The 16,341-nt window shown below is 44.4% G+C and overlaps 1 protein-coding gene across 2 annotated transcripts in view; it reads right to left on the reverse strand.

Moving 5' to 3' along the window:
• The window catches only part of TET3 (tet methylcytosine dioxygenase 3), a 103,949-nt gene that overhangs the window by 11,950 nt on the left and 75,658 nt on the right, over positions 1–16,341 (reverse strand). For both annotated transcript variants that reach the window (XM_008579881.1, XM_008579882.1), the window contains 4 exons: positions 14,864–14,954; positions 8,272–8,365; positions 2,080–2,288; positions 691–841 (listed from right to left, as the gene is read on the reverse strand). In XM_008579881.1, the coding sequence (XP_008578103.1) occupies positions 691–841; positions 2,080–2,288; positions 8,272–8,365; positions 14,864–14,954 (545 nt within the window). The remainder of the gene's footprint in view (positions 1–690; positions 842–2,079; positions 2,289–8,271; positions 8,366–14,863; positions 14,955–16,341) is intronic.

A 16,341-nucleotide genomic window follows, 5' to 3' on the forward strand; every position in this document is an offset into this window, starting at 1 on the left:
GGGGAGGCGGCCTGAGCTGATGCTCCTGCCTCCTGTGGCTTGAGCGAGGCCTGCAGTGGAGACCAGAGGAGTTTTGTCCTCTGTGTTGTCATAGGGTGGGGGAGGTCCTGTGGGCAGTGGGTCCAGGTGAGGAGACTGCGGAAAGGAGGACTCACGCCCAGTGGCTGTACTGCATGGGTGCCGGCCCAGCACCCCAGGACCAGGGCAGGTTGCCATCCTGGAGACTGCCCAGAGACATGTGCTTAGCAGACAGGCAGGGTGAGAGACGCCTCGGGACGTCCATCAAAGACTCAGAGGGCAGCCCATGGACCAGAGGCCCCTATTCCTGTGACACAGCCCCCATATCCCCAAAAATGTCATGGGAAGAATGAAGGGAAGAAATGACCCTCTGAGAGGGTCAAATTCTGATGAAGAATTTGAATATGTACCTTAAATATTCAGAATATTTACCTTAGAGACTGTTTAAACTGGAAGAGTCTGAGGCACCTGTAACTGGTACACTCTTCTACACACCCCATGCACCTTGTTTCACAGCAAGACAAGGTTGGTTTAAAAAAATCAAGTAAAGTAAGTTACATCTTCTGTACTTCTGAGTCATGGTTGTTAATCCCACCTCCCATTTGACTACTGAAGACACCAGGTGGGAAAGGGGCAGGGGGAGTCCCCGTGCTCCTGCGCAGCTCTGCTCACCTCTTTAGGATTGTCCCCTGCCAGGCGGAACTTGCGAGGTGTCTTGCTTCGAGCATATTTGCAACCGTTGAAGTACATGCTCCAGGAACAACCAAAGGAGAAGGAGGCACCGCAGGTGTTGGGGTCTTTGCCTTGGCAAGCGCAGGTCCGGCTGCAACACACATCACAGCTTAGGCATACGATGTGACATCCCTTTGTTCTGGAATCTTCCTTCTCCCTCATGGGGATGTTCTGCTGAGGCCTGGTATCCACTAGCCTCCCAGTGACTGGGACTCTTCCTTCCCTGCCCCCAGCTCCTTTCTCAAATTTCCTTGAGTAGAATGCCAGCTCCAAGCAGCCTCTTGTGCCCCACCCGAGCCAAAAAAGTCTAACTTGGAGTATGTTGTCGGGAGAAACACATGGGTTGCTTGATATAAGGAGGGGAAATCTAGTAAAAATCCAATGAGGTTTATACTTTGCCTTAATTCTAATATCCTGGCCAGCTCCAACACAGACCACACTAACGGGGAAATAGTGTGCGCCCCAGGGTTTGAACATGCCTGTCCCTTACAGCACAGATGCTGACAGGCCTTTAACAAATAAAACACTTACATTAAAATTCAACTCTTAATAAAATCCATGACCCAAATGACCTTAACTAGGAAATGGACAAACAATTGTGATACATCCACACAGTGAAATACTACCTAGTGATAAAAAGGAATGACCTACTGACACATGTCAATACATGAGGGTACTTCAAAAAGTTCATGGAAAAATAGAATTAAAAGATAATACAAATCTTTACATGAACTTTTTGAAGACCCCAAGTATTGCTCAATGATAGAAGCCAGACTCAAAAGGCTCCATACTATATGATCCTATTTATGTGACATTCTTGCAGAGGCAAACCTGAGGGGACAGGAAGTGAGACTGGTGGCTGCCAAGGGCTGCAGGAATTTTAGGGGATGACGAAACTGTTCTATATTTTGATTGTGGTGGTGGTAGCTACCAGACTGTAAACATTTGTCAAAACTCTCCAAAATTCATACCTAAATGATGAATTTTATTGTAAGTTAATATAACTTAGTAAAAAAAACTAATAATAATAGGAAAAACCCCAATAAGGGTAGGTTTGTAAATATCATGTATTCCTTACACTTGTGAGTCATGTATACTTTTCTTAGACTTGATAACATAATTACAGCCTCAGCACTGATCTGGGGTTTAACAGCGAAGCTCAGCCAAGCTAACAGACCCTCCCAAGCCAGGGCCAGCCCCCCAGGTGGGATCCCTGGGTAAGCTTTCTTCAACCACAGTCCTAACTCTGCAGGACAAACTGTGCCCAAGAGAGGGTGAGAGCTTTCCCCAGGGCTGCCCCAGCCCTCGCCTGCTGTCCCTGCCACATACTCATCATTGAGGCCACATCTCCGGCTGGTGGGGTTCCCGTACTTCCGGAGGGTGTCAGTGAGCTCCTGGTAGAGGGTGTCTCCAAGGCTGCGAGGGATACCCTCCCAGGCCAGGATGAGGATGACAATCACGGCATTCTGGCAGTGGTGGCCTGCTCGGTGCCGCACCAGGCAAAGCAGCTTCTCCTCTAGCGTGTGCCTGCGGATCACCTGCAGGGACACGGGTGGCATCGTTAATGGCAGGAGCCAGGCACCCACACTCCTCTGCACATGCGCCACACCCCCCTCACTCTGCTGCACAGACCTGGGGTGCAGGTCTTTAGGGCAGAGTCCTGGGGATGTCACACCCTGGCGACAGCAACCACACAGGCTAAGAGACTGTTATAATTATGGAATGAAAAACACAAAAGTTATTTTAAGAGTGAAATAAGAGATTATTACTACAAAGTCTAAGTTATTGATGACTTACATAGGCTTAGGAGTAAAAACACATAAATAAAACTGAAAGCCAAAATACAGTCAGAGATTTTTACACTGTACTAAAATATCTGCAGAGAAAAATGCAGCATACCTGCGTGTTTTTAGTTAAAAAGGGGCTTGGCACTGTGGAAAATAGTTTGGCGGATCCTCAAGAAGCTAAACATAGAATTACCGTATGATCTAGCAATTCCATGCCTAGGAACATACCCAAGGGAACTGACAGCAGGGACTCTGACACGCGTGCACTACCACTCACTCAAGCATTAATCGCAACAGCCAAGAGATGGAACCAACCTGAGTGTCCCTTAACTGAAGAACAGACAAGGAAAACGTGGCACATACACATGATAGAATATTATCCAGCCACAAGAAGAAATGAAATTCTGACACCTAGATGAACCTCGAAAACATTAAGCTAAGTGAAACAGGCCAAACACAAAAGGAAAAATACTGTATGATTTCACTTATATGACGTACCTAGAGTAGATAAATTCATAGAGACCAAAAGTAGATTAGAGGTTATCTGGGGCTGGGGGAGAAGGGAATGGGGAGTTGCTGTTAACAGGTTCAGAGTCACAATATGGGATGTTTAAAAAGTTGGAAAGAGACTATGGTGGTTATATTTACAACAATGTGAATATACTTAATGTCACTGAACTTTACACTTAAATGGTTAAAATGGCAAATTTTGTTATATATATTTTACCACAAGAAAGATAATGTAACATACCAAAAACCACTGAATTGTATCCTTTAAAATGATAGATTGTATGGTATGTGAATTATATATAGTTCAGTAAAGATGTTTAAGAAAAACAAAAAAAGCAAAGGCCCCAGGCATCGCGCAGCTCTGATGCTCAGGATCCTGATGTTCCCTCATCCAGGTCCTCCCTCACTCCCAGAACAACGTCCCAGCTCACAAAAAGATGTGTCAGGGCAAAAGGTCCCAGAGGCTGGGGAATGAAATGGCTGGATTTCCCCCAAAGAATCCTTAGTAATTCTGTGACCAGATAAGATAGGTGGGTGGATGGGGCTGTGAGCTAGGGAAAGATGAGGGCAGATTGGGAAGGGCTCCGAGTGGCAGGCTGAGGGACAAAGACTGGAGGCAGGGGCCCCACAAAGGACTCTAAGCAGGGGACTTATGTTAATAGTTTCATCTTTAGAAAGGGGGCAAATAGTCAAGATAAGGGGGCAATGGGGAGACCACAGATGTAACATAAGCAAAATGGGTGAGGCCCTGAACTGCAGCACTGGGGAAGGAAACAGGGAAAAGAATGGATTCCAGAGACGTTAGGAGAAAAGTGATTTTGGGACCACCTAACTGCAAAGACTGAGGGACAGGGAAGAGCTCTAAGCAACTTCCATGGTTTGTGGCTTAGGAGACTGAGTAGGTGTGGGTGCTGTTTAATGGTGAATTAACTGGGAGCACCTGAGTGTCTATTTCTGGGAGGCCCCAAGAGAGCAGGTCTGGAGGTCAGGAGTGGCCTGGGCTGCTGAGGTCATGGTCATGAGTATGTTAGTGCAGGGAGGCACTGAAAGCGGCAGCCAGGCAGGTGGTGCAAATGAGGAAGTGGGCCAGACACAGACTAGGGAGCGGTGTAGACCAGGGCAAAGTGCAAAGAATTTGTCCCATCAAAAGGGGAAAGCCAGGCTGTCCCTCTACCAACCGCTGCCTGGTGGCAATTCCAGCCTCGTGAAGTTAATTCTTACAATTTTGCAAGAAAAAAATGGAAATCCAGATTTTTACGTGAAATCTCCCCCTTTAAAAACTAGTGCCACATTCATTTTTTTTTATTGTGATAAAATATATACATAATATAAAAATGGTTAAAATGGTAAATTTTAAGAGTATATTTTAGTGGCATTAGGTACGCTCACATTGTTGTGCAGCCGTCTCTAGAACTTTTTCATCTTGCAAAACTGAAACTCTGTATTCACTAAAAACAAACTCCATGCCCCCCACCCCCAGTCCCCGGCAGCCACCATTCTACTTTCTGTCTCTATGACTTTGACTCATCTAGGTACCTCATGTAAGTGGAACTATACAATATCTGTCTTTTTGAGACTGGCTTATTTCACTTAGTGTAACGTCCTCAAGGTTCATCGCGTTGTCAGAATCCCCTTCAAACTTTCAAAGGATACTTTGCAAGCTAAATAAAACACATCTCTGGGTCATGAGCTCCTGTTCTGAGGCTGAGCGATAATGGTGTCTCCTCACTGAAGCATCGATCATATCAGTATTTTTAAAATTCTATTTTGAGAATCAGTAACACCTTGACATGATATTAGATCACAGACCTTATCAGCACTCCCTGTGGGACTGCATGGTTTCCTGCAGATTGAACTGGGCATATCACGGGCATTGACACGTATCTGCAGGAACCAATAAGATAGGGGTCCCTGTGACTAGGAATCCAAGGCACTGTGGTCAACCTCTGCTCTCTGCATGAGGCAGCTCACCTCGCAGCTAATTGCACTCGTGGGATAAGTGTTTAGAGTACACAGCAAGACACCCAACCAGTCACAGCTATGATTGAGGCCATGTCACTTTGGTTTCCTGAGTAGGAAGCACAAATATCATTAGGCACAAGCAGAGAGCTCTCTGTGGCCAAATCCTCATGGGGCCATGGGTACACCCCCAAAACTGTAAGAAAGCAATAAAGAGGAGCTGCCTCCCACACTCCCAAAGGAGCCCAGTAGGATGGAATGCACAAAAAGATAAACGCCAAAGGCCAATGAAGGCATGAACACACCAACACCTGAGCACAGCAACACAGAGGGTCATACTCTGCACAGAATCACAAACAGCTCACCCAGTTTCTGGGCAGGAACCAAGAGTAGCACAACACCCAACAGAAACCAAGCTCTGTCCTCCCATAAGTTCTGCTACGGTGCTTGGTTCCAACCCCTTGGGTTTCCTGAGTTAAGTCTGCTCCACTGCTCCCAATGGGCCTTCAAATACTCGCCTTCTGACCCCCATTATCTTCACATACTGGCCCAAGCATCATCTCCATGGTTCTTCTACCAAAAGCCCACTTTTGCTGTCCTTGGTGTTTGCTTCTGGCACACATGTGTTTATTCTGAGTCTTCGAAATGCCACCTGGGCCACTCTCTCCACCCATACTTGGTATCTTCCATATTTGGTACAGTCCACCTTAAAACCAGAGACTATTGGAGGGCTCTCTGGGTCAACCCACTGCTTTCTTAGATCATTCTCTCAACATGCATTTGCTGGGCACCTGGGATGCAACTCAACTGTCACCTAAATCCTGGCAAGTCTAGAACTTGTCAGGCACACTGCCTTTAGCTGAAGGTACTGTTGGGGGTTGGGGGCAGGCTACAAACACAGACATGAAGCCTGGCTGGAAAACAAAATCTGGGCTCTGGACAGAGGACTGGGCAGGCTGGGGAACCCAGATCCAGAGGAGGTGTTATCACCACAGGCAGACAGATGCTGCCACTAACCTGTGGCTACAGAGCACTGTTCTGGGCTCTTGACACCATGCTGCCACCAAGAACAGTCTGTCTAAGCATTTGTAAGTTGCTTTCCCAATGGGGCAGGGAAAGGGGGTGCCTGCCCCTCTCCACCTTTCAAAGGAGGTGAACTCTTTAGATGAGCCCTCCCACCAAAACATGCAGGGTATTTGCAAGCTGCGTACAAAAAACCCAGAAGTCCACTACACTGAAGGAGATGGCCGGAGAACAAAACAAACCCCTCAGCCCTGTGATTTTCTTGCCACTGTAATAGTGCTGTGATCTACCAGCCATTTGCTCTTCCCATACAAAATGATTTCTTTCATCTCCTTTCTTCTCCACTCATCAGACATGGGACTTAGCTGCCCCTGGGAACACCGTCATTATGCATTCCCCTCTGTGCATCATTCACCAGGGCTCGGTAACACCTACAAGCTTTTCCCTTCTTGGACATAACCTTGAGTTCTCTGTGTTCCAGATGTTCTGCTCCTGGCGTCTGTCCACAGACCCCGGAGGTCCAATGTACTAAGGGCCCCAGTCCTCCATCATTTTGTTTCTCTCATAGCCCATGTCCAGGCCAGTGACCTCCATCCAGCCCTGGGCACAGCCACACAAACCCTGGTTGGGAGGTAATGCTTTACCATCTGTATCCAGAACCTAGAAATGCATATTCTCTTGCTCAATGCCATCCACATAGCCAGCTGTCCTCTTTAAGGTGCCAACTTTCTTGAAGCTGGAAAAGTCCCTAACTTTACCTGCAACCCCAAGGATCGTTGGTTTCCTGCCCAAGACTTTGGAATTCCTCAATGGCCGCCTGAATTAGCAGGAGAAAGGGGCAGTTACTCTATGGCTGATGTCATTTCCCTGATGGGATGTGTCTGGGGAGTAATACGCCACCCTGATCAGCCACATCACACCTCCCACGGCAAAGACCATCTCTCATGGTGGGTAGTGGGGGGTGGACAACACACTTCTTCACACCTGTGAATGCACTAAGTAGCTCCAGATTATTTTGTTGTATGTAATCCTGAAATGCTGACTGAAAATTGCTAAAAATAGCAATGTGGTAGTTCAAGTTTGGACACCTTTTAATTTCATTAAATGAAAAGATGCAAAGGCATGGGGTATATACAGGTAAAAACGGGTATGTGCGCAGATGGACATATGATGACAAAGGTCATTTTACCAGTCTCCCTCCCTCAAAGTCAGCTGTGTGTATGTCCACCCAGCCTTTCTGCCTTTGCCCATGACCCTCCTTCACCAGGAATGCTTCTGCCCTCTCTTGAGCCCACTTAACGTGGCACGGTATCCACAGCCCCATGCATGCCCATCTTCTCAGGGAAACTTGGCCTGAACATGTCTCCCACTACTCACACCTCTTGTCCCTGAACTACAGCACCAAGTCTGAGTCTCAGAGTTAAACCTCAACGATTCAAGCTTCCACAACTTTATTTCCTGTATCTCTAAAGCAAAAGCAGCTTGAACACAGGGCCCAGGCTCCCATCATGCACACGTGCCCCCACCACGCACCAGTGCAGTGCTGAGCCCGCACTTCCCGATGTGCTCACTGTGCAGGAGCAGGTGCTCTGCTATTTAAAGATCTCTTTGTGAACTAGACGGGCAAGGTCGGAAGAACCCTGTTTTGGTGAACCGGGGCCTGAGTCACTGACGTTCTCCCAGCTGAGACATCCAAGCTGCCAGGTAGGAAACCGTGGCTCAGAGGCAGGGCAGGGACAAGGTCGGTTCCTGATGCTGCCCGGAGGCCAAGCCTCTTCCCTCAGGTCGGGTCACAGCATGCCAGTTTTCAGTTTCATCCCTGGCTTTCAGGCAGGAGACAGGAGCACTGGCAGCCCCAAGGCACATGGGAGGGGAAGAGGAGGCATAGTGGGTCCTAGCATTGAGCAACCATAGCATCTCCAGCTTCCCCTTTTCCCACCCCTATAGCCCTGAGCCTCAGGGACAGTATGAGCTGAGTGTAATGACTAACACAGTTCCAGAGCCAGCCCAGGACCCAGGGGCTGGCATTTAAGCCAGATAAAGACAAACAGCTGAGGCTAGGGGAAAATGACCCTAACCAAGCACCAGACTTTGGTTCTAAGATTCCCCTGCATGGTAAACATGTCTGTTTCCCACACACCGCCCTTGCCCGGCCTGCAACCTGATCCGCTGCATTAAGTTGGTGGTGGGGTGGGACATGGAGAGCAAGGCACAGCCTCAGCTGTGGGGGTTCAACACTCACCCACTTTGCAATGGGGCAGCCGCGGGAGCTCTTCCCCTCCTTCCCGGTGTAGATGACCTTTTCGATCCGGATGGCTTTCCCCTTCTCTCCATATCTGGAGAGGAAAACAAGCCACCATCAGCACAGCAGAACCCCAGAGGAGAACAACTTACAGTAAGAAGGCAAGCCTCAGGTGCTTCAGGTGGGTCTCTCATTACTGGGGGGTGGGGGGGGCGCACAACAGAGAGAGGTCTAAATGTACGTTGGAGAAACAGTGGCGACTTCCAGGTTCTCAGACCCTGGGTCACCTGCCCCTTCTCTGCTCCGCGCACAACAGAGAGAGGTCTAAATGTACGTTCCCTGCTCACAGGCTCTGGAGAAACAGTGGCGACTTCCAGGTTCTCAGACCCTGGGTCACCTGCCCCTTCTCTGCTCCCAACCAGCTAGCTCACCTCTGTGTCAGGGCGGAGGGACAGTCAAGCAGAATGCCCCTGATTATCTCTGAGCCTTCAGAAAGGGTCCTGAAACCAAAGGCTAAACATGGCTATTTGTATGCAGCCCTAGTAGCTGAGTCACCCCGGGAGTTAGCTTTTCATAAATTCAATAAACGAAAGAAAATAAGTAGGGTCAACCCCTATGGTTCTCTTTCAATGACTCCCAGCTGACATCTGCACATGAGGAGGAGAAACAGCTGAGGTTGGGGGAAAACGACTCTACTAAGTACAAACGCCAGCTCCATGGCTCCCCCTGACAGCACAAGCATCTGGTTCCTGCACACACCTCTGCTCTGGCGCACGCACACACTCAGAGCCTCAGATCTCTGAGAACATGTAATCAACCACCCCTTCAGAGGTGAAGAAACTGTGATCCCAAGAGTTGATTGGACTTGCCCAAGGCCACACAACTATATGGGGGCAATGGTGATTAGGTACAGCCTTGGAAGTCAGGCAGACTAAGCCCGAGTGCCAGCCCAGCACGTCCTCACTACATAACTGTGGCCAAATTACTGAACCTCTCTAAGTCTCCTTAGTAAAAATGGTTCCTACCTCCTAGGCTTGGAAAAGATCAAATCATAATCCACAAGGAGTAGATTATTTAAAGTGCTTCAAAGTTCATGGCATGAGGGAAGAGCCCCGTAAGTATTATTTTCAATAATGTAAGAACCACCTTATTGAATTCTTATTTTTTATTTTATTTTTACTTTTTATTTTAACATTTATTTGTGGGGCCGGCCCGGTGGTGCACTGCTACAGTGCGCCGCTTGGGAAGCGCGGCGGCGCTCCCGCCCGAGGGTTCGGATCCCACATACAGACCGGTTCCCGCTCACTGGCTGAGCGAGGGGCGGGCGCAGCACCGAGGGTTGTGATCCCGTTGCTGGTCCCGGTCCGGTACGGGCGCGACACTGAGGGTTGCGGTCCGTTGCCGGACACGAAAAAAGACAAAAAGGAAAAAAAAAAAAACATTTATTTGTACATATTAGTGGGGTATGGTGTATTGTTTCAATACATGCATATAACATACACTGGGAATCATCTTGTGTTTTAGTTTCAGGTGCACTATCACATCGTGTGCTAATAATGCCCATTTGCCACCTCCTCCTTTCCATGCTTCATGCCTCTATTCTGGTCTCTTGTCTCTCTGTACTGACCAAGAGCTTCTGAAGTGCTAGCAGGGATCTTTGATATTTCCTAACTTTATTGAAAATGTTTCCAACAATTCATCACTGAGTATGAAGCTGGCTGACTTTGGGAAAGAGACAGATTCCCACTTAGAAGGGTACTACTAAGGGTCTCCTATTCTAAGGACTTTTAATCAAGAATTGACTAGTTTTATCAAATACATTTTTAACATCTAAGGAGATGGACAACTGAATGGTTTTTCTTTTTTGATCAGCTAACACAGTATGCTATTTTGACAGATTGTCTAAACCAAACTTATCCTTGTATTTCTGTAATGAATCCAATATGATCATGGCATATTATTTTAATATGCTATTTAGTAGAGTGTTAATATTATCATAGCTATTACGATTTAAAATACACATAATTCTTTATCTCATCCACTCCACTTCTCGGGATCTCTACCTCAGAAATAATTGTCCAAATGCATGAAGATTTAGACACAAGAAACTCACCGTCACATCAACAGAAAAATCAAACAACTTAAATGTCCAGTATGGGACTGGCTAAAGTATAATAAATGTAATAAATTTTATAATAAAATTAATTTCCATACAATGGAAAACTATGTAGCTATCAAAGACAATCAGACAGAATTGTACGTACTGATGTGGGAAGAAATTCAGTGGTGAAAAAGCAAGCTGTAAACAGCAGGTATATTATGATTGACCTTACTTGGATCATAATTTCTCTATATACTTATGTACAGTCTGTCTTTGTAAATGCTTAGAAAAGATTAAAAGGTAAGCATCAAACTTTCTAAAAAAGTTTCTTCTGGGAAGAATAATTGCTGGAGAGCTTTACTCTGTCTTAGACTTTTAAAAAAGCCTTTTTGTTTCATTTTTGTAATTGAAAAGGAGCACAATAGCTTTTTTAAAATGCTGTTCTAAGGTTCTTCTGAGTTTCACATTCTCTGTTTCACTGAAGATCTTAGCAAAGGGGTGAGAAGTGTTTTTGATAATTACAACATTAAAATTCTAAGGCTGTTAGTCCCCTATAGAAAGTGTTTGGAGACAGGACTCTCAAAGTTCATATGGTGTGGTCTGGATCCAGACGAATCAGATAGTGCTGCTTTTGTTTGGTTCTTGGACAACTTTCATTTCAACAAGCATTTATCAAGAAGCTGCCCACGAGTGCAAGGGCCTGAACCCTAAGTGTGTCTTGCAGATCCCTGTCAGAAAGAACAGCCAGAGGTGACCACACTACTCTCACTGAGACAGGACTACAGCATTCCTCACAGGAGGGTGAGCTGAGGACACTGACTCCAGCTTTCTGACCAGGTCCTTCCCCACCATCCCGCCCGTGCGAGAAATGTGTCCTGCAGTGAACTTCACATTAGAGAGCAAATAAAAGGGCCAAGCACTGTCTGACCAGCTAGACTTCTTGGGGTTTTTGTTTGTTTGTTTTGTTTTTTGGGTTTTTTTAAAAACAGAACTGTCTCCTTGTGCTTAAAGGAAACCAACCAATTCTTACTTTCGGCTCTTTCTTCCTAAATGTCTTACTTTCCAGCCTATCATGAAGAGGTCCTTCTAGTACACAGATTAACTCCTAAGACTTTAAATTAAATCTGCAATAAAACAGAACTGTCTCCTTGTGCTTAAAGGAAACCAACCAATTCTTACTTTCGGCTCTTTCTTCCTAAATGTCTTACTTTCCAGCTTATCATGAAGAGGTCCTTCTAGTACACAGATTAACTCCTAAGACTTTAAATTAAATCTGCAAGGGTAGACTGGAACCTTATTTTAGAAGGTAAATGATGATCTTAGCCCATGATTCTCCAAGGATGGTCCCAGGACTAGTGGCATCAGCAGCATCACCTGGGAATTTAGTAGGCACAGAAGCTAGACCCTCGGGTCCCATCCCAGACCTGCTGGGTCAGAAAATTGGTGGGACCCAGCATTCTGTGCCTTCATGAGCCCTCAGAAGATTCAGACACCCGCTTGAGTTTGACAACCACTGCTCTGAAGTTATGCTTCTCCAGGGTTCTCCCTAGCGTACAGTAATGAGACCAGTTCTCCCAAAGCTCAGAGGACTTGCTAGCACAGTGTTGGTTCTCTGTTTCCAGAACAAGCATTTAATGACATCCTAGGCTACAGAGCGCCCACGTGGCTTTGTGCAGCACACCATTTTCAGATGTGGGTTTGAAAACTGACTCCAACTTTTATCTATGGCAATGAGGATCTGGGTACGCAGGAGGTATGAAGCCCATAAATAAGTTGGGATACTTTGGGATTTGCTTTCAACCTCCCCCTCTTTTCTCCAAATCTTTATGAGAAGCTAAAAGCACCACAGTCTCTTTGATTTCAGTTTATCTCCCCTCCCTGCCTTTGGCCAACTCCTGACAGTAGAGTGGCCCTGCAGAGAAAGGGTCGAGGGAGAGGTCTAGACAAAGAGACTGGAGGGACCATTCACAAACCAGACCCCCCACCAGAGGATTTACATCAATCATTCATTCCCTGCCTTGTTCCAGAAAGGGTCTTAAAAAGATCTCCATAAGATAAAAATAACAGGTGATGAAAACTCAGAGTAAAGGGGGAAAAAAGACAGATATGTTGGTACATAAAATGCAATCAGTGGGGTTTTGTATGTATCTCTCAGAGATGAGCCTGGAACTTCTTATCATATGAAAAATCATAAAAGCTATTAGAGGCTCCTAAGGGTCATGTCAAAAGAACTCAGGAGTGAACCCCAAGAGGCTCCCATGGGCCAAAAATGAGAAATTACATTCCTCCTAGTGGGGGTACACAAATCTGGCTCTAAGCACACTAGCAGCCAACATAAAGTTGGAAATGCAATCTGTTACATGATTTACAAGGTCCTTAAGATAAAAATAAACTAGTTGCTGAGGAAAAACACAAGTATTCCTGGTCTTGAGAGGAATTCCTCCCTTGGATCAGTTTCTGAAGAATCTACACTTGGCTGTTATTTTTAAAGCAATGAGAAAAAAAAAAAAAGATGACTTTAAATTTTATCACTATCTATTAATTCTTGTTTTTAAAATGTACTCTTTTATAAGTAAAAGTTATTTAGATAGTTACCTGGAAATCTTAGAAAACTGTTACCAAAATAACCTGGCCCAGATCAAACCTGTACATTGACTCCCTATGGCAAATGATAGTGTTGAGATTTCTTACAAAAATCACTGGCCATTAACGCTATCTGGTCCAACCTAGGAACTACACCACACATGCACATGGGCACGTGCAGGCTGGCATGTACGATACACGTACTGTTTTAAATTTGTTTCATTCTCATGGACTCAGAAGAGCCTTTTTAAAGCACATGTGAATTTACAGATTGGGTCTTTGACCAAATGCTTTTCTGACAGGCTATTTTGAATATAAATGTTTCCAGATGGTGTAGGAAATTACGAGTGAGTACCGAGATCACTGTCCTCCATCCATCTTATCTTTTATTCATTCAGAGAAGCCGTTACAGTCATTTCATTCAAAAGCATGTCTTCTGCTATACTGACAGGCTTAGTCTGGCTTCCCTGGTCAGACCAAATCTCGTTCCCAAATTTGTGGGAACTCTAAGCCACTCAGCCTTGCATATCTGGATGCACATGTATGAGCAAACATGTACTTATGTCTACATAATCTTTGCCTTTGTTAGAATACTAAGGCTTATTATAAAAATGCAATCTGTATGAGTATATGAGATAGACAACAACAGTCCACTCTTTATGTGGTACATATAACAAGCACTATGTGTTTTCCATACATCACTTCAGTTTATTCTCACAATTCTCCTCCAGTATATGTACTTTTATCGTCATCTCTACTCTGCAGGGAACACTGAGTCACAGAGAGTAGAGCAACTTACCAAGGACTCAGCAGGAAGTGGCAGGGCCAGGATGGGACCTTAGTCTAGCTCCGGCATCTGTGCTCTCAGCCACGAGCTATATTACCTCTCCACAGACTCAAACTCAGAGTATCTACTATCTGCTGTGGACATATACATGAATTTTTAAAGTCTCTATCTATATGAACTGTTTTAAATAAACAACAAAAACAGAACCATTAAATAAAAACCCTATAGTCTTGAATTTGAATTGGGAGTGTCAATATAAACTCATGATTTATTTAATCAATAAACAGTAACAAAATTTTTCTAAAAATCCACAGATACAACATAGCTCTTTCTACTGAAATGGCCTCAAAACAATGAACAGCCCATTATAGCAATGAGTACCCCTAGAACCCAGAGTCTGTTTTCTAAATACTTTTTCCGCCAATAAAAAGAGCCAGGACTTTTTGGATAAATGCACAAAATGATCCCAGAACGTCCTGTCATGCAAGAAATCAGGAAAGCTATTAAAGACTCCTAGGATCGTGTCAAAAGGATTCAGGAGACAACCTGAATAGGCTCCCACTGTCCAAAGATAAGACATTACATTCCTCTTAGCGAAGGTACAAAATACTACCTATGAAGAGTTTTGGGGGGGAAAAAAAAAAAAGAAAGACAAACAACCTGACTCCAATCAGGCCTTTAGATCTAACTACCAATTTACAGGACATATGAGGGTACTTCAAAAATTTAGTGGAAAAAAAGAACTGACAGATTATGAGTCTTTCCATGAACTTTTTGAAGTATCCTCATATGGAGAATAGAAGAGCATGTTAAATAATAGCATGGGAAAGCTATCAGCAAAATTCAGACTGTGGGAATCTAACTCTATAGAACATATAACCATATAACCACATTTCTTCAATAAAAACATTTCAAGAAAGAGAAAAGGGAGGAGGGGCATATGGAAAGTGGACCTACAGATTCAAAGAAACCCAGAAGCACCGGAAGTGAGAATCCCATAGTTGACCTCCCACAAGATGGATACCAGGACGTCCTTTTTGTACATGTTGTCTAGTACAAGGCAAATGAGAGGTGCTTAAAATCCACACTCATTTCTCCTTGGACATCTGTGCATCACTCACCGCTCCTCCATGAGTTCCCGGATAGAGGCTACCGTGGGGCCAGATCCCAGGTGAGTATAATATGGACCTTCATCTTTCTCCACTATTTGTTCTGCAGAAACATAACACAACATTATTTGGAGATATCAATTAGTCAACATTAATTTAGAAAGGCACACCACCGATAGGAAAATTAATAAGCACATTACAAAACAGGGAATCCAAATAGTTCATAAACAAACAGAAATGTGTTCAACCCCATTAGAAATCAGAAAATACAAATTAAAATCACAATGAAACACCATTACACACTGACCAAATTGACAAATATTTAAAAATCTGATTAAACCAAGTGTTGTCAAGACTGTGGTCTAACCACTTTGGAATTCAGCTTACTATTATCCAGTAAAGCTGAAGAGTTGCACAATGTATGACCCAGCAACTCCATTTCTAGATACACTCTCCAGACCAGGGGTCAGCAAGCTACTCTACTCCTAGGTAAACACCGAAACAAACTAAAAACAGGGATTCCGGCAGATATTTGTATGCCAGTGTTCATAGCAGCATTAATTCACAACAACCAAAAGGTGAAAACAACACCAGTGTCCATCAACAGACGAACGGATAAATAAAATGTAGTATATTCATACGATGGAATATTATTCAGTCATAAAATGGAATGAAGTTCTGAGACATGCTATAATAGCATGGATGAACCTTGAAAACATTATGCTAAGTGAAACAAGCCAGACACAAAAGGACAAATACCGTATGATTCCACTGATAGGAAATATCTAGGAGAGGCAAATTCATAGAGACAGAAAGTAGATTAGAGGTTATCAGGGGCTGGGAGGAATGGGGAATGGAGAGTTACTGTTTTAATCGATACAAAGCTTCTCTCTAGGGTGATGAAAAAGTTTTAGAAGTATACAGTGTTGACAGTTGGACAGTACTGTAAATGTAATTAATGACACTAAACTACACACTTAAACATGATTAAAATGGAAAATTCAGTTGTATGTATTTTACCACAATTAAGAAAAAGGAAATGAAATGCTGACACATGCCACAATGTGGACAGACCTTGAAAACATTATATTAAGTGAAAGAAGCCAGATATAAAAAGATCACACATTGTATGATGCCATTCATGTGAAATATCCGGAATAGATAAGTCTATAGAAACAGAAAGCAGATTGGTGGTTTCCAGAGGCTGGGGGGTTGGAGGGAGGGAGGAATGGGGAATAACTTTCTAACGAGTACAAGGATGTACATCTGGAGTGATAACAATGTTTTGGAACTTGACAGAAACAGTGGTTTCACACTCAGGAAAGGATTTTCATAGCCATATCGTTTGCAATAGTCAAAACTGAAAACAACCTGCTATGGACTGAATGATCGTGACCCGCCCCCTGCCCCAAAATTAACATATGGAAGCCTAATTCCCAATGTGATGACATTTGGACAGGGGGCTTTTTTTTTTTTTTTTTTTTTTTTTT

Source organism: Galeopterus variegatus, unplaced genomic scaffold (assembly GCF_000696425.1).
Source record: "Galeopterus variegatus unplaced genomic scaffold, G_variegatus-3.0.2 Scaffold1973, whole genome shotgun sequence".
NCBI classification, from domain to species: domain Eukaryota; kingdom Metazoa; phylum Chordata; class Mammalia; order Dermoptera; family Cynocephalidae; genus Galeopterus; species Galeopterus variegatus.